The sequence below is a fragment of the Cyprinodon tularosa genome, unplaced genomic scaffold (genome assembly GCF_016077235.1).
Source record: "Cyprinodon tularosa strain WSP-4 unplaced genomic scaffold, ASM1607723v1 ctg172, whole genome shotgun sequence".
Classification (NCBI taxonomy): Eukaryota; Metazoa; Chordata; class Actinopteri; order Cyprinodontiformes; family Cyprinodontidae; genus Cyprinodon; species Cyprinodon tularosa.
This window is the reverse complement of record NW_024038551.1, coordinates 832,931-855,389: the sequence shown is the minus strand read 5'-3', so window position 1 is coordinate 855,389 and position 22,459 is coordinate 832,931. Positions and strand designations below refer to the sequence as shown.

The following is a 22,459-nucleotide window of genomic DNA, read 5'->3' as shown; positions in this document are numbered from 1 at the left end:
GCCAGATCATAACAATGACATGTTGTCTTGAGGCACGGATGTACTGTTTCAGCCACATAGAGAGTGCATCAGTGCAACACCTAAGTGTGTGACTGACTACATAAACGTCTGTTTAGATAACACAATCCCTACCAGAACAGTGAAATGCTTTAAAATAAACCATGCATCACCAGTGATCTGATAGACTGACTTAACAAGAAAAATTAGACTTCAGGAAGGGAGAAAGGGAACTGCTGACAGGGAGTATACAAAACCAATTTAAGGTCAAGATGAGAGAAAGCAAGGGGGAAGAGGCTTGAAAAAAAGCTCCAGCAGAGCAATATCAGAGATGTGTGGTCACGGATGAAGAAGATCACAGGTTTCAAGCAGAAAGATGATGACACAGATGGAAGCTTGGACAGAGCCTATGAACTGAATACATTATTCAACCTATTCAGTTCAGGAACAAGCTCGGCATCCTTCTCTCTTGTCCACAGTCATATGGACATACAGGTGCTGGTCATAAAATTAGAATATCATGAAAAAGTAGATTGATTTCAGTAATTCCATTTAAAAAGTGAAACTTGTATATTATATTCATACATTACATACAAACTCATATATTTCAGATGTTTATTTTGTTTAATTTTGATGATTACAAATGACAACAAATGAAAATCTCAAATTCATCATATCAGAAAATTAGAATATTGTGAAAAGGTTAAAAATTGATGGCCCCTGGTGCCACACTCTAATCAGCTAATTAACTCAAACCACCTGCAAAAGCCTTTAAATGGTCTTTCAGTCTAGTTCTATAGGCTACACAATCATGGGGAAGACTGCTGACTTGACAGTTGTCCAAAAGACGACCATCGACACCTTGCACAAGGAGGGCAAGACACAAAAGGTCATCGCTAAACAGGCTGGCTGTTCACAGAGCTCAGTGTCCAAGCACATTAATAGAGAGGCGAAGGGAAGGAAAAGATGTGGTCGAAAAAAGTGTACAAGCAAGAGAGATAACCGCACCCTGGAGAGGATTGTGAAACAAAACCCATTCAAAAATGTGGGGGAGATTCACAAAGAGTGGACTGCAGCTGGAGTGAGTGCTTCAAGAACCACCACACACAGACGTATGAAAGACATGGGTTTCTGCTGTCGCATTCCTTGTGTCAAGCCACTCTTGAACCACAGACAGCGTCAGAAGCGTCTAAAGAGAAACAGGACTGGACTGCTGGTGAGTGGTCCAAAGTCATGTTCTCTGATGAAAGTAAATTTTGCATTTCCTTTGGAAATCAAGGTCCCAGAGTCTGGAGGAAAAGAAGAGAGGCACTTCATCCACGTTGCTTGAAGTCCAGTGTAAAGTTTCCACAGTCAGTGATGGTTTGGGGTGCCATGTCATCTGCTGGTGTTGGTCCATTGTGTTTTCTGAGGTCCAGGGTCAACGCAGCCACTTACCAGGAAGTTTTAGAGCACTTCATGCTTCCTGCAGCTGACCAACTTTTTGGAGATGCAGATTTCATTTTCCAACAGGACTTGGCACCTGCACACAGTGCCAAAGCTACCAGTACCTGGTTGAAGGACCATGGTATCCCTGTTCTTAATTGGCCAGCAAACTCTCCTGACCTTAACCCCATAGAAAATCTATGGGGTATTGTGAAGAAGAAGATGCAATACACCAGACCCAACAATTCAGAAGAGCTAAAAGCCACTATTAGAGCAACCTGGGCTATCATAACACCTGAGCAGTGCCACAGACTGATCGACTCCATGCCACGCCGCATTGCTGCAGTAATACAGGCCAAAGGAGGCCCAACTAAATACTGAGTGCTGTACATGCTCATACTTTTCATGTTCATACTTTTCAGTTGGCCAACATTTCTATAAATCCTTTGTTTTTATTGGTCTTCAGTAATATTCTAATTTTCTGATATGATGAATTTGAGATTTTCATTTGTTGTCATTTGTAATCATCAAAATTAAACAAAATAAACATCTGAAATATATGAGTTTGTATGTAATGTATGAATATAATATACAAGTTTCACTTTTTAAATGGAATTACTGAAATCAATCTACTTTTTCATGATATTCTAATTTTATGACCAGCACCTGTATACCCTTCTGTCTGCCACTGACTCTCCCACTTCTATGAGTTTTTTCTCAGCCAAATTGGAAGATGATGCTGCTCCCTCCACCGTTCGTTTGTCTGTCTCTAGAAGTCAAATGAAGCAGCAGATGTAGAGACTGGATTGTAATAAGTCCCCAGTTCCTGGTGGTGTCAGCTCCAGAGTCCAAAAGGCCTGTGCAGAGCAGCTCTCTGGGATTCTACAGAAACTCTTCAACCTTAGCCTGACACAGGAGACAGTTCCACAGATGTGAAAGACCTCCTGCCTTGGTCCAGTACCAAAGAAGACTCAGCCAACAGTCCTCAATGACTGTAGACCTGTTGCCCTGACATCCTGAGATTGGAATTTAAGATGCCATCATACACGTGCTTTAACAATCCCCCTGTCATTTAGACAAGTCAGACAGTGCTGTCTGTGCTGTCTTAACAACAATCAGCCTGACTAACTTTGTCAGAAACTTCAGAAGACTCAGTTGGAGGCATCAACAATTGCCCGGATCCAAGACTACCTAACAAACAGACGAAAGTTTGTAAGACTGAAAGGGTCTGCTATTTAATCAAGTATTCATCAGCATAGGAGCACCACAGAGGACGCTACTCTCTCCATTCCTTTTTACTCAGTAGACGTCTGACTTCCAGTACCAGACAGAGTCCTGTCATCTGCAGAAATACCATCTGTTGTGTAGAGTGTGATCTCTTCCTCCATCATCTGCTGGGTTAACATAATCAGAGACAATGACTGAAAGAAGCTCAACAAGCTGATAAAGGTCAACTCTGTTCTAGAAACTCCTCAAATGAGTTCTCAAAGATTAATTCTTGATGAAATGAAGAAAATTATGGACTCAGTGAGCATCATCTTCATCAAACTGTTAAACACCAGCAGAGTGTTTTCAGTCAGAGGCTTCTTCAGATCCGGTGCAAGACAGACCACTACAGAGGATCCTTCCTGCCTAAAGCTATCAACACCTACAACAACTCAATAAAAAGAAAACTTGAGTTACGAAAACATTTATTTTTTTACTTTGGGATTAACAAAGTATATTAAAATTGAACTGAACTAAAAGTTCCCAGCTGGACTGTCTGAGCTGAGAATAGTTTCGCTTTTTTTTTTTTTTTTTTTTTTAACCCAGCCTGCCTCTCAGCAGCAGGAAATGTTTTCATTCACTTTCTAACAGCAGCTTGGAGTCCACCAGCTGAATGTGCTGAACTTTAGGGTGAAGAGCAGCAGTTGAGCCAGTAGATAAAACATGACGCAAAACACTCTGATTTCCTCTTCTGTTTGTTCTGCTGAGATAAAGTCTGCAGGGGCACAGTATGTATCCCCGGGTGGGGAGGGGGGGCATAAAGTTAATATTTAGTGCCGGCTGTGAAATGCATCCCAATTGTGTTGGGAGAGCTGCAGAGCAGTCAGAGTGAAAGACCCAATCCGTTCTACTACCTCCTGACAGAATCATCTTGAGTTATTCTTCATCTTCGTCTCTCCATGTCGGTTCTACCTTTGTGGGTCAGAATGCTCCAGCAAGTCTGGAGGTTGAAGGGACTCATTGTCCTTATCTGCAGCCCTTTCATCCTGCTGCCACTCGCCCTCAGCACCAAGGTAGGACCAGAGCCACATAAACAGACCTGTTTGACCAATGCATCAGTTTGGTAACTGAGCAGTTTGAACGATAGACCAGTTTAATCACTAGACCAGTTTATTAAAAGGAAACTTTGACCAATCAACCAGCTTGGCAAGAGAGCCGTTTAACCAACCGACCAGTTTAATAACTGACCAGTTTAACCAACAGACCCGTTAACGAACAGACCAATTTAACTGATGGACCAGTTTAATAACTGACCAGTTTAACCAACAGACCCGTTAACGAACAGACCAATTTAACTGATGGACCAGTTTAATAACTGACCAGTTTAACCAACAGACCCGTTAACTAACAGACCAATTTAACTGATGGACCAGTTTAATAACTGACCAGTTTAACCAACAGACCCGTTAACTAACAGACCAATTTAACTGACGGAACTGTTTAATAACTGACCAGTTTAACCCATACCTCAGTTAAATAACTGACTAGTTTAACTGTTAGATCAATTTAAATAACAGACCAGTTTCACAAATAGAACAGTTTCACCTATAGATCAATTTAATTGACAGACCAGATTTTAATTGACTACCTCCACCAAAGGTCTAGTTTAGCTGATAGACCAGTTTAACCAACAGACAAATTTAACTAACAGACCAGTTTAACTGACTGACCAGTTTAACAAACATATCAATTTAACTAGCGTACCAATTTAACACTTAACCAGTTAACTAACAGAAAAATAAACTGACAGACCAGTTTAACTGCAAGACCAATTTTACTCTGACCAGTTTAACATATCGACCAGAGAAAACCTATATTTTCTCTAAGCTGTTTAATTTGTAATACAGAAATAATTTGACTAGTTAAACCAGTTTATCTAATGAGTCACAAAACTGATTATTAGTATTAGTAAACTTTCGTCTAACTGGTTTACACTGGCTACACTTGTAAAATAATCAGTGTGACCGGTTCAGCTTTAGTAAGTCATCTACTGTACCGTGTAGTCAACAAGTGAGATGATTACTGGTCGATTAACCAGTTCAACCATTAAATTGACATCTTCAGTAAATAGTAGTAACCAGTCGAGTAGCCCAGTATACTGATCCGTTTGATTGAACTTACAGAAAGTAGAAAAACTAGAAAGGCTACACTTTGGTGTAGACTGGTTGGTTTAATAAACCAGTATTAACGCTATTTGTTATTCATCAAATTATCACAATGACCATTAAGAGGAAAGGTAAACCAGTCAGTTTATTAAGCTGACCAGTTTATATGAAGAGAAAACTAGTCTAGGTTAGGTCAATAAAACCAGTATACTGACCAGTTTGGTTAAACAGTCTGAACAGTTAACTGGTTTAACTGAACCAGTACTACATAGTAGGTTCTGCCTTCACAGTGAGACAACTCATTCCGATGTTTGAGACCACATCAGAGAAATATATTCCAGCATTATTGAAATCAAGTCACAATGATCCATGATGAGTTACAATTTTGATTTATTGCCACTGGAGCAACTCTCGTCCATAAATCACAAGAACATTTGGTTTCTTTGCCACAAATATAAATATTCTATATGTAAATGTTCCAGTGGTTGATTCTGGTCCGGCTCCTAATCAGTTCCAATCAGTTCATGTTTCACTTGTTCTAGATCCAGTTGGATGTGAAGGATCAGCTGTCATTTACAATGTGAACAGTTCTGGTTCCTTGTTCTTTGGACTTCATGTTTAGAAGCTGGTAATGAAGCTGCAGATAAGCTGGATTTTATTTTAAGATCCTCTGCTGTCTCAGAGAAACATTTCATGTCTTCATTCAGTGGAGGCTGTTCATCAGAGAGCTTCTAACAGGCTCTGTGCCTGCTATGGACAGAACCTGGCTGCACCTCATGGGTCAGCCATGGATTATTGACCCCCTTTATATATAAGGCCAAACTTGGACCACCTCCTTCTTATCTGCTGTTCAGCAAACATGGAAAATTACATTCTGACCCTAAAGTCTGAACTGAAAATGTTTTCTGCTACAGCTGCTCTGGCTGAATGTTCCGAAAACATCTAGAGGACAAACCACTGCAGATGTTCTGATGGATGGATGTTCACATTGAAAATGCCACCTGTAAGCTGGAATAAAGGTTAATAAATAAAAACTGTAGATGAGACATCCTTTCCTCCTGACTGGACGCCTGGGAGCGGGCGCATACAGGAGGCCTTGGACCTGCTGTTGGCTCCCATTGATCAGTAACTCCTGTTGATGTGCAGCAGCGGCTTGTTTTCATTCACAACTTCAAGTCACTGATTGACAAACGCAGATAGATTTGTTGGAAAAGGTCAGGAGATTAAGAGAAAATCATTTCTGGGAAAACAGCCGAGAGAAACATCTTAAAAAAAACCTCAGAAGCTTCAGTCCGGGTGGAAACAAGTCAACAAACAGAAATACTTTCATTGTTTTGTTTACAGATGCCAGGAATATTAAAAGCATCAGTTTGAGATAATTTTTTTTATGTTTTATTGAGAAGGGAAAGAACCAAATGACCATTGTGAAAGTAAAATATGTGTTGGACCATTTGGATCATACATCCAACCGCATGGCAGAGAACATGACCATACAATTTCTTACACTCAGGCCTGGAAGCAGGTCTGCTTACTTCAGCTACATCTTCAAATGAGCAGACCCCCCTGCTTTTGGATGGTGTAAAGTATTAAATTATTATTATTTATTTAAAGATTTGTTTAGAGTATTTTGGTTCCAGACTTGCAACAGCCTTGCTCTGCAGTAATTGTAGCTATAGGCAGGTTCCTATGTGTGAGACCAGGTTAATAAAAACAGGGGAATTGTGTTTGGAGGATTTCACGCTCCATTTCACCTCATCTTCATGCACGTACATCACCCAGTGACATTTTTCCGACTGTAGCTATGCCCCTCTAAACAGAGGAGGGAAAACATCTACGGCCCGACTAAGACGTCATGTCTGTGTCACTGATTCCTTTCACTTCATTACTTACATGCAAACAGAAAATCTCTCTGGTTGTATTTGGACTGTGTTCAAACTCAGAAAATGGACCAAAACTGTATTAGAGAATTTATAGCCAAACCTTAGGGATCTCTCTGGGGTCAACACCTTAAACATGGAAAAACTAAAGGGAGGAAAGTTCTGAGGTGTAAAGCCTCCATGTGCACTGAAATGTAAAGAGCTGACTGTCTGCATTGGTGTGTGCAGGAAGCAGCCTGTGCCTATGTCATTGCCCTGATGGCAGTTTATTGGTGCACTGAGGTTTTACCGCTGGCGGTGACTGCGCTGCTACCAACCATCTTGTTCCCAGTCCTCGGCATAATGGAGTCCAAAGATGTAAGGATGGACAAACACTCCAATGCTGAAACACTGTTGTTTGCCTGTTGTCTCACCTGTATGCTATGAACTTAGGTGTGCATGCAGTACCTGAAGGACACTAACATGCTGTTTGTGGGGGGGCTGATGGTGGCCGTGGCTGTGGAGCGCTGGAACCTCCACAAGCGGATTGCACTCAGAGTCCTGCTGCTGGTCGGAGTCCAGCCTGCCCTGTGAGTTGTTGATGATACGAGTTCTGATCCAATGAGGACCAGTGACTCAATTCTAAAGCTTAGAACCCAAACCAGTGGATAAAACCCATTTTCCTACATCTTCAGCTTGATGCTGGGGTTCATGGGAGTGACGGCGTTCCTGTCCATGTGGATCAGCAACACAGCCACAACCGCCATGATGGTCCCCATCGTCCAGGCCGTGCTTCAGCAGCTCCAAGGCAACGGCGAAAAGGTCAATGTTCCAGTCGAGGTGGTGAAGATCCAGAGCAGGACTGTGGCTGTGCAGCAGGAGGATCAGCAGAAAACTAGCAAGGTCAAGCAAAGGCCTCCCCCAAACATCCTAAACAAAGGTACGACACAGACACAGCAGAGTCATTTTGAATTTTAGGGGCATGGTTTTCAGAAATACCAATGCAGTTGATGATGGGAGCTCAGTATGTAGCCATGCCCTATTTTTTGGACTTATTTGAAAAAATGGTATTCTACTTTGGTTGGTTTTAGATATGAACCCAAGCATTGGTAACAGTAAACCAGAAGAAGTAATCGACCCAGAAAACATCAAATCGCCTGGGCAGGAGGGGATATCCGAGCATCCAACAGGCAATCAGGAGGCTGTCAAACCGACACCACAGGACAAGCCTCCATCGGACAGCAGCAGTCCAGGTGAGCTCAAACAGGTGGAAATTAATGGGATCAGGCTCAAAACATGAAGGGTTTCCTCTGCCGCATTGAATCTATCTATGTTCTAAGCAGCAAAAACTGTTCAAGAACAATGGCATTTTTTCTTTTAAAACTGATTGAAAGGTATCGAGGTTAATTAAGGGATGAGAGTGGAATTGGGTATTTCCTTGTCAAGGATTAGTTCGTGTTTGAGGTAAATATCACACAGAGGAGTTTTAATGTTCTTCTAGTTTATATGAAGAGCATTAAAAGTTATCCGATGTTTCATTTCTTAAAGACATGCCTGTTCTCTTCTGCAGTGATTTGGTTTGTTAAGATTGAAATATAATTACAGCAAAGTATCATCAGCATAACAACAGACTTGGACCGCACACAGAGCCCTGTGGATCTCCATAGCTAACTCTGCAGTGTGAGGGAGCTTTATCATCTTCAATTAGGCCATTTGATGGTCACAGATCTAACAAGCTGTTATTATCTGCTTTATGAATGTCAGTTTTTAAGTAGTTTAGTTCCAGGAACCTCAGAAGATCCAAGATTTTTTATTAGCCATTTGTTACAGACTAGTACAGACACATTGGAAATCGTGTCCAAAGCTCTCGTCAAAAGAAAGACATAAAGAGTATATAAATTATAATATATACACAGAAAATCAAATGGAAAATATAAAATATAAAGAGTTAACCAAACAGATATGGAGACTATATAATACACTATATTGCCAAAAGTATTTGCTCACCCATCCAAATTATTGGAATCAGGTGTTCCAATCACTTCCATGGCCACAGGTGTATAAATTCAAGCACCTAGGCATGCAGACTGTTTTTACAAACATTTGTGAAAGAATGGGTCGCTCTCAGGAGCTCAGTGAATTCCAGCGTGGAACTGTGATAGGATGCCACCTGTGCAACAAATCCAGTCGTGAAATTTCCTCGCTCCTAAATATTCCACAGTCAACTGTCAGCTGTATTATAAGAAAATGGAAGTGTTTGGGAACGACAGCAACTCAGCCACGAAGTGGTAGGCCACGTAAACTGACGGAGCGGGGTCAGCGGATGCTGAAGCGCATAGTGCGAAGAGGTCGCCAACTTTCTGCAGAGTCAATCACTACAGACCTCCAAACTTCATGTGGCCTTCAGATTAGCTCAAGAACAGTGCGCAGAGAGCTTCATGGAATGGGTTTCCATGGTCGAGCAGCTGCATCCAAGCCATACATCACCAAGTGCAATGCAAAGCGTCGGATGCGGTGGTGTAAAGCACGCCGCCACTGGACTCTAGAGCAGTGGAGACGCGTTCTCTGGAGTGACGAATCGCGCTTCTCCATCTGGCAATCTGATGGACGGGTCTGGGTTTGGCGGTTGCCAGGAGAACGGTACTTGTCTGACTGCATTGTGCCAAGTGTAAAGTTTGGTGAAGGGGGGATTATGGTGTGGGGTTGTTTTTCAGGAGCTGGGCTTGGCCCCTTAGTTCCAAGGAAAGGAACTCTGAATGCTTCAGCATACCAAGACATTTTGGACAATTCCATGCTCCCAACTTTGTGGGAACAGTTTGGAGCTGGCCCCTTCCTCTTCCAACATGACTGTGCACCAGTGCACAAAGCAAGGTCCATAAAGACATGGATGACAGAGTCTGGTGTGGATGAACTTGACTGGCCTGCACAGAGTCCTGACCTCAACCCGATAGAACACCTTTGGGATGAATTAGAGCGGAGACTGAGAGCCAGGCCTTCTCGTCCAACATTAGTGTGCGACCTCACAAATGCGCTTCTGGAAGAATGGTCAAAAATTCCCATAAACACACTCCTAAACCTTGTGGACAGCCTTCCCAGAAGAGTTGAAGCTGTTCTAGCTGCAAAGGGTGGACCGACGTCATATTGAACCCTATGGATTAGGAACGGGATGTCACTTAAGCTCATATGTGAGTCAAGGCAGGTGAGCAAATACTTTTGGCAATATAGTGTATATATAACATTAGCAGGTGAGGTTTAATGAAGTGATGTTATAAATCTGTTTAAGTATATAAAAATGTATGTATATAAACTTGTCCAATAGGTCTGTAAGAATCACTAACTATCAGACCCTCTCTCTGTCTTAATACAGGAGTACCCCAGGGCGTGATTTTAGGACCTTTGTTATTTTCTGCTTAAGCTCGTTTGACCAAATATGTACACACACATGTACGCTGATGATTCAGTTCTTTATACCTATATCCATATGGCGACCTCTCCAGGGTGTACCCTCTTGTCCCTAGACAGCTGGAGATAGGCACCAGCACCGATCACGGCCCCGCTTGGGATAAGCGTGACAGAAAAAAGGATGTATGTTTTTATATTATGTGTTTTAGCGTTATGTTTTATGCATTTTAATTAAATGCTTGTTTTTAGGATGACTGTCAACATCAGATAAAAAATAGCTGCTGGTACATTTACAGCGATTTTCATTAATGTGTATTTTCCCTGACAAATAAACAAATAGATAAATGGTGTGGAAGAACTGTATAAAAGATGGTGGAGAGCAATGTGATAAATATGGTAAACTATTAATGAATAGGTAGGTTTTCAGGGTTTTTATTGAACTGAAACAAAAGACAATTGCTTGCTAAACTCAGGCAAGATTAGTGGAAAGAAGAAACATAATTTTCTAATAACAATTTTTTTTGTCCGAAACAGAAGCAAGTTTATTAGAGTTTTTGTTTTTTATAAATGTGCTTCATCCAATGAGCTTCTGATAGCGCAGCAGATTGCCGCCTCTTGCTCTGAAACAGATTAAAGAAAGCTGTATTTGTCAAATGAGAAACAAATACAGGAACTGAATTTTGGGGATCTTTGGTTTCTGCATTTCTTTTTAAATTTGACAGCAGCTAAGACGCTTGATAAGACCAATGAGAAGCATCTGAAATGAATGCCTGTTTGTGCTCAGTGGTCGTGGTGGTGGAGAACAGCCTCGCTGGACCTCAGATGGAGCTGGAGGAGCTGAGTGAAGAAGAAGAGGAGACGAAGAGGATGAATAAAGGTCTACTGCTATGTGTGTGCTACGCCGCAAGCATAGGAGGCATCGCCACCCTGACAGGAACTGGGCCCAACCTGGTTCTTATCGGACAAATGAGTCAGTAAGTACTGACACTCTAACTCTGGTCTGATGGCTGTGAACCCGGGAATCCTGCTGAATTCAGGTCAAATGAAACCTCAGTGAGCAGCTCAAACATCCTAACAGCAAAATGTTTCTTGGCTCCATATGGACCAGTTAAACCAGCATCTGAAACTACAGGCTGCTGGTTAGATTCAAACTAGGTCCAGTTTTCCACCTGTAGTCACTCAGTAACATTCATTCTGGTTTATGCTGGACAAGCTGCTCCTGACTGAGACCATCTGACCTCTGCTGACTCAGCAGCAGGGCGAAGGCTTCTCTTCATCACAGCAGATGATTGGCTCATTTCTTCCTCTCTCTGCTCCTCAGACTCTTTCCTCAAAATGGTGATGTGATCAACTTCGCCTCTTGGTTCGTTTTCGCCTTCCCCACCATGGTTTTGATGCTGACGCTGGCCTGGTTCTGGCTGCAGTTCCTCTACATCGGCTGCAAGTCAGTCCCTCCAAAACAGACAAGCTGCCCATCTTGGTTCCAAATCTTCTAAACTCGGTTCTGTTTGTCTGCAGCCTGAAGAGGACCTGGGGCTGCGGCTCAGCCCGGTCCCCGAAGGAGACGGCTGCGTACGATGTGATCAGGGAGGAATACCGCAGCATGGGACCCATGAGCTACGGAGAGACCAGCGTCCTGGCACTCTTCTTCCTCATGGTGGTGCTGTGGTTCACAAGAGACCCGCGGTTCATGGATGGCTGGGCCACCCATGTCTTCAACGCCAAGGCTGAGTGAGTGCCTGCTGCTTTAACAGTTTATGGCCTTGTTCGGTTCAATTGATCTGTGTAGCAACACTGGTTCATGTGACCCCTGATCAGTCATAGATGTTCACATTTTTTAAAGTCCATTTGGTTTTGGTCTGTGTGCTGCCAAAGAGGAAGTCATTTCATCAACTGGTGTTTAGGTTCTGGTTCTTCCAGTCCTGATCCAAGTCTCAGAACCGCTGGTGAAGTCTAGATAATAGATGAAGCTCTGATCCATTGCTCCCAGTCCAACATACAGTATACAGCTTCTCCGCTGGACCATGAGCAAGTTTCCATGACAACCTGGTCCCCAGACTTAAATCAGATTAAAAGATCCAGGATAGTATAACCAGAAGACAGTAACCAGCGAACCCTCCTGGATCCAGGATGAAGCAGGATAGAGAATTCATTCAGCTTCTCAGTGGCCTCCTATAGACTGGTCTGTCCATAGGAGGCTGTTGGTCTGACAGAAGATATCAGAGGACCAGGTTGGACCTTCAAGGTTTTCAACTTATTTTTATTTTCAGCTTTTTTTTGTCATTAAACTGTAACAAGTACAGAGCAAGGAAATGAACTCTGCATTTAAACCATTCCCTTTGGGAGCAGTGGGCAGCAATTGTGGAGATCAGAATGGGGTTAAGTGTCTTGCTCAAGTAGGGGCGTGAACTCAGAAGCTCTGGATTCCAAAGCCAATGCCCTACCCACTAGGCCAGAGGCCCCTACAAGACATCCACAGTATGAGGAGAACATCTAAAGGGGTGAAAAGGGCAGGTTCAGACACCAGCAGCTTCCTCTTTAGGTGCATTTCACTGCATTTAGTGAGATCGTCTGATTAAACTCCTGAGGAACAGGAACATGTTTGATTCTTGCCAATGATTTTCCTTTATTAGTCCAATGAACAGCACCATTAGGAGAAGCCTGGTGCAGAATAAATGGGACGCTCCAGAACCAGGATCGGATGGAAAACTTGAACAGAGTTCAGAGGAACAAATGAACCCAAACTGCTGCTCAGCTCTGAGAGATCGCCTCAGGGCAGAACCCAGCTGAACAAACAGGAACCAGAGGTGAGGAACAAACATAAGGAACGTGTCCGGGGTTCAAGCTTCCACCAGTGGCGCTGGACTGACTGGACTGAGATGGCGCAAAGGGATTATCAGACTCTTTATTAGGACGCAAATTCCCCAATAAAGGTTATTCCTCAGAGTGATGGGATTATTAGAGACCACTGGGAGACAGCAGGACAGACCAGGAGACTTCAGGAGACATAAGGCTTTGACCCAAAAACTATTTAACAGAGCTTAGCGTAAGCAAACAGCCAAAGTCCAACTAGCGGCTCTAGCTTAAGTTATATAATACAACTCTGCATAAATTGTCTCTTTACCAGATTCAGTTAAACCAGACAGAGCCTCAAAATTTTGTTGTAAATGCTCAGAGAACTTAAAACATCTTCTAAGGAACCATCCCTATAGTTCTCAGTTGTGACTGAGGTTCCGTCCTGAACAACCAACTGGGTAAGAAAAACACTGGGGTAGTGGTGGGGGGGGGGGGGGGGGGGGGGGGGGGGGGGTTGGGGTTAAAAGCTGTAGACTGCAGTATCTCGACAGGTCAGGGTCAAATATGAGGAAAGGACAAACAAACCGTCAGAAGATAGAGGCCATGAACTGTCCAATAAACCCAAAACATCCGAGGAAATGACGGATAACCCAAAACAAACAGAACATTCGAACAAACCATAGGAGGAGAAAACTTGAGGACAAACACAAAATGCAGTCAGGCTACAGAACATTGAAATAGAAAGACATCAGCTCCAAACCCTGACAGGTTGTGGGTTTAAATTTCACAAGTCTGTTGTCCGTCTGACCTTAAAGGACCTGAGTTTGGACAAATTCCTGGATTAAAACTCGATCTGTTTGTGCTCTAAGTGCCCACGAGGCACAGTTTCTTTTTAAATGGCATAAAAAAAGAATCTTGATTATTTAAAAAAAAAATAATAATAAATTGAAAAGTGTGGCAGGAATTGAATTAGGCTCCATTTATTTACTGTGGCCCCATTTACTGTGGATAATCTAGCCAGACATGGACGTCTGACTATATGGATTGGCCAAGGTGATTCTCGAGGAGCTGGAGAGCTCTACAGCTCTTCTGCCAGGAAAGCACAATTATGGCCTCCTTTGAAGAGATAAAAGACTCAGAAGGAGTCCAGTTGGTAGTTTGTAGCAGCCTCGTGTGTCACAACTGTTCTGTGGTAAAATCTGAGGATTATTTCACAATAAAAGCTTGTGTGGAGACGATTTGCTCACATCAGATCTACAGCTTTTAATGTACAAGAAGAACCATGAGCTGATGGGAAAATTCCTGCCAATCAGAGCAGACATTACAGTCCAGCTGTAGAACCCAGCAGGGTCCGACAGACCAGAACATCTTTGGTTCAGATTGCAGAAACAAACGGGTCGGATTCCCTGAATGCAGCACCTCCTGCCGTGGCCCTCAGCTGAAGAAACACAGCAGAGGCCTAATGCTCCACTCTGACAGAGAAAATCGGATCAAACTAGATGCCCAGCTGTCTGAACCCACATGTTCAGAACCACAGGCTACCTTTAGCTTCAGCTTTATGGGCTTCATATTTTCTACGGTACTCAGAAAAACCTGCTGAGGTCAAAGTTCAGCTAGTTCCTCTTGAAGGAATTAGCCTGGATTTCATTACTCTTAAGGTTCCTCTAAACTTTGCAGTGTTTCTGGGTAGAAGTCCCTTTTCTATGTGCAGGAGAAGAGATGGATCAGAACTAACCGGTTGCACCTCCAGATTGATCAGAACCACTAAACCACTATTACAGGAGAGTCTGGATCTTAGGCTGGAAAACAGAAAGACATGAAATCCGAAGCAGAAGTTAGTGAATTTTCTTGTTTCTCAAGGGTTCCTTACCTGTTTAGGGTTGAAGGACCCAGTTTGGTTCTCAGTGTTATGAAGGTTTCTAAACTGATATTTTAAACTGAAAGAATGTTTTCAGTAAAACAGCTGGACCACCAATCCTGACCAGAACCAAATCTTTAGGCCCTGAAGTTGCTTCCTGCTGGGTTAGCAGTTTGCAGTATGCTAAAATCATCTGTTCCTTTTCGTCATGTTTAAATTACAGATATGGTAACTGGAACCAACAGAAAGTCCCCCTCCATGCTAGACCACCCGTCACCATTCATACAAATGACCGAGGATTGAATCACAACCCAGAAACCCAGAAAGTTTCCTGGTTCCCGTCTAGTGAAATTTGAATTAAAGAAAGAAAAGATCAGCGTTAAAAGAATCATAATTCTGTTTCAGATAAGAACTAGGTATTCTTGGTTCTACTTATTTACATAAAAGTTGCACTGCCTGGTTCTGCTGGAGGTTTCTACCTGTAGAAAGGAAGTTTTTCCTCTCCACTGTCGCTACAAGCATGCTTAGTGTGAGGGATTGCATTTGAGTCAATGAGTCAATGCAATAAACTGGTTTCCCTTAGATAGAAAACTTTGAATCAATTTGACAGGATGATCTGGTGAACTGTAAAGTGCCTTGAGATGACATGTGTTGTGAATTGGCGGTATAGAAATAAACTGAATTGAATTGAATCAAATAACAGTTCAAACTAAAGTTTCTGCTGGTTAAGTTCAACCCTATGACATTCCCTTCAATGAACAGGAGGTTTCTGCACCTCCACCATCAGCTTCACTGAACCAAACATCATAAGAACCTCAGCAGCTTATTGGCTGCAGGAAACGGTGGAGTGGATGTGTTATCTGTGCCGCTCTTTGGGTCCACAACGCTTTGCAGGGAAACCTGGGATGTTGCATCAGAACGGATTGTAAAACTCTCTGGATAGTTCCTCGATCATCATGATAATGCTCCCACTTTTTCATCCTTCTCCTTCAACTTCAAAACCAATTAGAAAGGTGCATCATATCTAGCAGAGTCTAACCGAATCAGGACAGATTCTGACAACAGCTGCTGTCGCATAGATCCGTTTTAGGTGAAGCTTCCATCCTGAGCTCAACTAGAAAACATTTCTACATGAATGGAAACACTGTGGAGATCCGGTAAAACGAGATGCTGCCACGTGGAGGTCGGTTTGGAAATGTCCGGGTCACTGAGTGTGAGCAAACAGTGAGAGTCTGTGATGAAACCTTCATTCATGAACCCAGCAGCGTGACAGCAGCAGATCTGGGTTCATCAGAGGCCCACAGCCTTTTTGACCCAATTTCTGACCTGCTGCTGAGGTCTGTGGGTCACACAGATTTAGTGGAGATGTGAAAAGTTTTCATTCTGAGCTAAGCAAAGCTGTTTGTGTTTCTGCAGGTTTGTCACCGATGCTACCGTCTCGCTGTTTGTGGCCATTTTGTTGTTCATTCTTCCGTCTGAGCCACCGCGGTACCTCTGCTTCTGGAGGCGCTCCGACTCCGGTAAAACACACTCACACTGCACTGATCAATGGGGTTTATACAGATTTAGAACTCTTCCTTGTCCAATCAGACAGCCAGCTCTCCAGAGGCCCCGCCCCTCCTCTGCTCACCTGGCAGGTGACCCAGGAGAAGATGCCCTGGAACATCGTCTTCCTCCTGGGCGGAGGATTCGCTCTGGCTAAAGGCAGCGAGGTGAAACATCACTTTGTTTTCATGCAAAAATCAAAAAACTGAAACTCTGATAAAAGAATAAACTAATATTTATCCTCATAAAGTAAAGAAAGGCTGAATACCTTTAGGATTATAATCATAATTATGTCAGAGAGATTAATGATGTCTATGACAGAGTATTTGGGCCAGGCTAGAGATTTTTCCTCTATTAGGAGAATAAAGTCGCAACATTATGAGAATAAAATCGTAAAATTACGAGAATAAACTCGTAATATTACAAGAAAAAAGTCACAATGAGCATAGTCATAAAATTACGAGAATAAAATCGTAAAATTACAAGAATAAATTCGTAAAATTACGAGAAAAAAGACATAATATTACGGGAAAAAAGTCACAATGAGAATAGTCATAAAATTACGAGAATAAAGTCGTAACATTACGAGAATAAAGTTATAACATTATGAGAATAAAGTTGTAAAATCATGAGGATAAATTTGTGAAATTACGAAAATAAATTCGTAAAATTATGAGAATAAAGACGTAATATTAAGAGAAAAAAGTCACAACGAGAATCATCATAAACTTACGAGAATAAAGTTGGAATATTAAGAGAATAAAGTCCTAAAGAAGGAGAAACAAGTTGTATTTCATGACAACTATTACAAGAAGCACTTTCTTCACTAAAATGAGGAATTTTGAGCATTATGTGAAGTTATACTTTGACTCTGGTTTCACAAATTTGGAAATCTTTTAGCACCAGCATCAAATTGTTCAGGGTGTCAAAGTTGACTCAGGTTGCTGATTGGTCGTGCTGGTCGGCCGTCATCTGCTTGTCAGAGCTTAAAGGTTTCTTTCTGGAATGGGTTGTGGTATGATGACTTCATTCTCATAATATTACGACTTTATTCTCGAAATAGAAAAAAAATAATGTCTAGCCTGGCCCTAATACCCCATCGTAGATGTCCAATATTTTTTCTCATATGGAAAATGTTTTTTTTATTGTTTTCTTAAACACGGGAAGGTTTCAGTCTTTGGACTTTTTGGTTGATGAATTTGTGTTTAATCTGCATTGGGTCATCCATGCTTCTGTAAGACCAGTAACAGGATTCAGTATAATTGTTCTAGAACAGTTTGTTTCTAGCCAAGCTTTACTTTTGCTCCTAAATGGAAAAAAATAGACATTAGGAGGATAAATAAAATCATTTTTCTCTGGGTTTCTGATTTATTCCAAAAAAGTTAAAAAACAATCCACTTGACTTTGATTCCCAGGTTCAAGACATTTCACTTCCTATCCAGGAAGTTTTTTTCAATTCAAAATGTCAGAATTAGTGTTGAGTTCCAAGCTGTATAGAGTAGCCCAAAAACAAAGCCTTGCTTTGGTTTAGAAAACATGCGAATTGAACGGAGGAGCAGGTTTGCCCCTTAGAAATGGGGAGTCGTTAAGATCTTTTGTTAGCCTGTAATACCTGATACTGGTCTATGCCTCTGAAAGGGGAACCGTTAGGGGCATTGTTTGCATGGCTGACCTGGCGAGGTGTTTTGGTCCCCTGCATGGGGATCGGGGTTGAGATCATAGGGGGAAGGAATTGTCCACCCCCTCTGTTTAAGGTTGGTTTTCCTCTGTAAAAAAGGTTCCTCCACACTACTTTTAAACCACCTGTCTTCTTTGTCCAACCATAAATAATATCTCTTCTTCTGACACCTGAGCTTCAGGAAGAGAAAACCTTCTGATCGGCCTGATCTTTGTATTTCCGTCAGGAGTCCGGTCTCTCCCGCTGGCTCGGCGCTCAGATGACGCCGCTTCACTCTATCCCACCTTGGGCCATCGCCATCATCCTCTGCCTTCTCATCGCTACCTTCACAGAGTGCGCCAGCAACGTCGCCACGGCAACACTCTTCCTGCCCATCCTTGCCTCCATGGTAACAATCAGTTTCCAAAGAGTCATAATTGGGCTTCTAACCTCTTTATCATCAGCATAGAGCATGCAACCCCTAAGTCGGTCCTCGAGGGCCACTTTCCTGCAGCTTTTAGGGTTTTCCCTGCTCCAGCACAGCTGATTTGCATTGATAGTTGATTGACAGGCTTTTGTTAAACTGCATTCATCAGAATCAGCTGTGCTAAAGCAGATGAACCTCTAAACCTGCAGGACAGCTGCCCTCTAGGACCGACTTCGGGGATGCCTGGCATACAGTAAAGTAAATTGTTTCCCTATAAAAACCTTAACGGTCTGTGTCCTCTGACCCAGTCTCAGTCCATCCACTTGAACCCGCTGTATGTGATGATCCCCTGCACCCTCAGTGCCTCCTTCGCCTTCATGCTGCCGGTGGCCACGCCCCCCAATGCCATTGTGTTCTCCTCTGGTTTCCTCAAAGTCTCAGACATGGTGAGTGCCTCCTCATCAGTGAGAAACCAAAATTAGCTCTGTGCTGATAACCCTTTGCACTACGCCTCCTGCAGGCTCAAACTGGCTTGGTGATGAACATCATCGGGCTCGGCTGCATCAGTCTGGCCATCAACAGCTGGGGGAGGGTCCTGTTTTCTCTGGACTCCTTCCCTTCATGGGCAAACATCACTGCTACGGTGTAGAAGCACGGATTCTCTGGTCCAGAGTCTCCTGGAGGAGGGTTCTCCAAAAACAGTTTTTGCCTTTAGTTAATCCAGAAGGTTCCAGAAAGAAAGAGATGTAGAAGAATCAACTCATCAACGTTTTAACCAGGGTTTCATGTTCGACCCTCAACAACAACAACGACAACAAAGTTTATGAGCAACCTGTCTAAAAGGCTGGAGGGGTTTGCAGAACGTTTGGAGAACATCTCAGAGGAAAACCACAGTCCTGATAAAAATATCCAAACATGTTGGATTACACTGGAAAGATTCAGGGATGTGACTGTCATGTGACCAAAGACTGTAATGTAACCATGTATGTTGTCATGGTTACCAATATATTGCTTTTTAAGCACCTGCTTCTGTTGATGAATGCTCAGTTATCTGACCTGAATTAATGATATGAAAAGATTCCCACATTAAGAGATCCATTACCTCAAGATCGTTTACTAAACAAGCAGATTATTTACAGAAATAGAGAATTGATCAGTCCAACTACAGACAGTTTAAAGTGAATAAAGTTTGACAGCAGGCGATTGTATCAAGTCGTTACCTTTTCATCCAGTCTTTTACTTTTCATTAAGTTATTATCTTTTCATCAAGTCCTTAAAGTTATAATGGAGGATGTTATTTTTTCCTGGTGGATCATCAAAATAGGTTTTCTTCCCAATTGTCACTCATTCTGGTGATATGTTTACATAAGGCCGTCCTACGTGCTCGTGCCCATCTTCATTTACCAGTGGTGAGTCTGAAATAGTGGAAAAATTACGAACCTTTTAGAAAGCTTGTATACCCAATACAAACAGCAACTTTTAAACAGAGCGTGCACGAGGAGACATGGGCTTGTGGATGCTCTCGCACATGTTTAATAGCACAGGGATGTGCATGTATATATAACTTTTTATCGAGTCCTTAACATTTCATCAAGTCATTACCTTTTCAGTGGGTCCTTACCTTTTAATCGAGTCATTACCTTTTCATTGAGTCCTTACCTTTTAATCGAGTCATTACCTTTTCATCAAGTCCTTAACTTTTCATCGAGTCATTAACTTTTCATCGAGTCATTACCTTTTCATTGGGTCCTTACCTTTTAATCGAGTCATTACCTTTTCATTGGGTCCTTACCTTTTAATCGAGTCATTACCTTTTCATTGAGTCCTTACCTTTTAATCGAGTCATTACCTTTTCATCAAGTCCGTAACTTTTCATCGAGTCATTACCTTTTCATCGAGTCATTACCTCTTCATCAAGTCCGTAACTTTTCATCGAGTCCTTAACTTTTCATCGAGTCATTACCTTTTCATCAAGTCCTTAACTTTTCATCGAGTCATTACCTTTTCATCAAGTCCTTAACTTTTCATCGAGTCATTACCTTTCATCGAGTCATTACCTTTTCATCAAGTCCTTAACTTTCCTCAAGTCATTACCTTTTCATCGAGTCATTACCTTTCATCGAGTCATTACCTTTTCATCAAGTCCTTAACTTTCCTCAAGTCATTACCTTTTCATCGAGTCATTACCTTTTAATCGAATCATTACCTTTTCATCGAGTCGTTACCTTTTCATCCAGTTGTTAACTTTTTGTGAAGTCCTTAACTTTTCATCAAGTCCATAACTTTTAATGAACTCTTTAACTGCTCATCGAGTCGTTATCTTTTTATCAAATCCTTAACTTTTCTTCAAATCTATCACTTTTCATTGAGACGTTAACTTTTTATTAAATTATTAACTTTTCATTGAGTAATTGTCTTTTTATCACATTGTTAACTTTTTATTAAGTCCTTAATAACTTTTCACGGAGACATTAGCTTTTTATTAAATTATTAACTTTTCATCAAATCGTTAACTTTCCATTGTATTTTAAATTGGTTAACAAGTTGTTGAGTTTACAAATATGAAAATTTTTGATTAACGTTTACTAGATTGAAACCTCCTTTGGAATGAAAGTCAAAAAGCTTTGATGGAAAGGTGAACAGGCAGGAGGGAGCAGAGCCGCCATCTCTTTGAGCTGAACAATCCTGAGACTTTAGACTTTCAGATGTTAAATGTAAAACACAGGGATCAAATTAAAGAGCTGGTCAGTTCAGGTCCAGCTTCCTATGACCCATTTAAACTATGATGGTTCTGAAGGAAAGGATGGGTGAGATATGAAGGTCCAAATGTACATGTGATTACTAGAACCTGCAGAACATCTCCCAGCCAGAATCCACTTAAAGTTATTATTCAAACACACTCTAAGCAGATTTCTCAATAATTTTTAATGTTTTTTCACCTCATCTCTAACATTAAATTTCAGTCAACAGAAAAAATAAATCACAGATTTGACGTAACTTTCCAAAGATCAGAAACTTTTCAGTTTCAGAACCAGAGCTGTTCTGTCCTTATAAATATATTGTTTTTATTTAACTTGTGTTCCAGTAGGTCTTTGCTTATGTACATATGCAGTTTTCTACCATCTTGGTGCCGACAGATTTCCCTGTAAATAAACATGTGACAGATTTCATCCTGCTGTTGTTTTTCTGCACAAACCTTTCATCCAATCACTGTTCAGAGATCTAAAACAGCCAAAAGGTTTCAGCTTCTTTAGGCCCAATTTCAAGACAGAGGTTCTGGTCAGTCCAAAGACCCTGGACTTAGAGAGCTACTGATGTTTGGTAGAGGAGGAGGGTTATTGTGATTAACCCTGAATTAAACTACCAGCAGATGAAGATGTGGAAGAACTGGAGTGACACCAGAACAGACTTCAGTTGAGTTCTGGACCGTTTGCAGATGCTGCACTTGGTCAACGCAGGTGACTGGATAACAGGGTGTTTTCCAGCTTAGTTTGAAATGAAAGTTGCTCATACTGGTTTATCAAATCTGATCTACAGTGACTCTCCAAAAGATCCAAAAGAATCAGGAGAACTGCTGGGAGTTCCCTTTGGACCGCAAGACTTAGACTTTAGACTTAGATTTATTTTGTCATTTTGTATAACCAATTGTAAACAAAAATAAATTTTGTTAAGAACAGCTCTCTAGATGATTTCATTTTTTAAAGTGCAGCCTTGATAAGGTAAGCAGCAGTGATTAAAAAAAACAAACATTGTGATGAAAAACAGTAACACAAGTAATAAGTAAATATATGACTGTAGAGTTACAGTTCTAACATTCGGGGTTTTGGGGTTTTTTTTATAACCCATTTACAAAACATTCAGCAGTCTAATGGCAGTGGGAAAAAAACTGTTCTGGAATCTGCTGGACCTGCATCGGATGCTACGAAGCCTCTTCCCCGAGGGCAGCAGGGAGAACAGTCCATGGTGGGGGGGTGAGGGGTCATTTATGATGTTACGGGCTCGGGACACACAGCGCTGGGATGAAATGTCTTTAATGGAGGGAAGAGGAGCCCAGATGTTTTCTCTGCTTTTCTTACAAAGAACACAATACTAATAACTAGTGTTGCACCGATACTGATGCCAGTA

General features: G+C 41.8%; 1 protein-coding gene across 1 annotated transcript; it reads left to right on the top strand.

Moving 5' to 3' along the window:
• Positions 1 to 3,467: 3,467 nt before the first annotated feature.
• On the top strand, positions 3,468 to 19,542 carry LOC119781159 (solute carrier family 13 member 5-like). Its single transcript, XM_038281541.1, has 13 exons — positions 3,468 to 3,701; positions 6,899 to 7,027; positions 7,103 to 7,239; positions 7,345 to 7,589; positions 7,741 to 7,902; positions 10,836 to 11,025; positions 11,373 to 11,495; positions 11,570 to 11,782; positions 16,122 to 16,225; positions 16,296 to 16,417; positions 18,155 to 18,316; positions 18,643 to 18,780; positions 18,855 to 19,542. Exons 1-13 carry the CDS (start codon positions 3,588 to 3,590, stop codon positions 18,981 to 18,983), a joined length of 1,968 nt encoding a protein of 655 aa, XP_038137469.1. The 5' UTR covers positions 3,468 to 3,587; the 3' UTR covers positions 18,984 to 19,542.
• The last annotated feature ends 2,917 nt before the right edge of the window (positions 19,543 to 22,459 follow it).

Excerpts from the sequence above, each read along its gene's own strand:
- LOC119781159 (XM_038281541.1), top strand. The coding sequence starts at position 3,588 with ATGTCGGTTCTACCTTTGTGGGTCAGAATGCTCCAGCAAGTCTGGAGG. Across the intron at positions 11,783-16,121 it reads GTCTTCAACGCCAAGGCTGA|GTTTGTCACCGATGCTACCG; the intron begins GTGAGTGCCTGC and ends GTGTTTCTGCAG. Across the intron at positions 16,226-16,295 it reads CTGGAGGCGCTCCGACTCCG|ACAGCCAGCTCTCCAGAGGC; the intron begins GTAAAACACACT and ends TTGTCCAATCAG.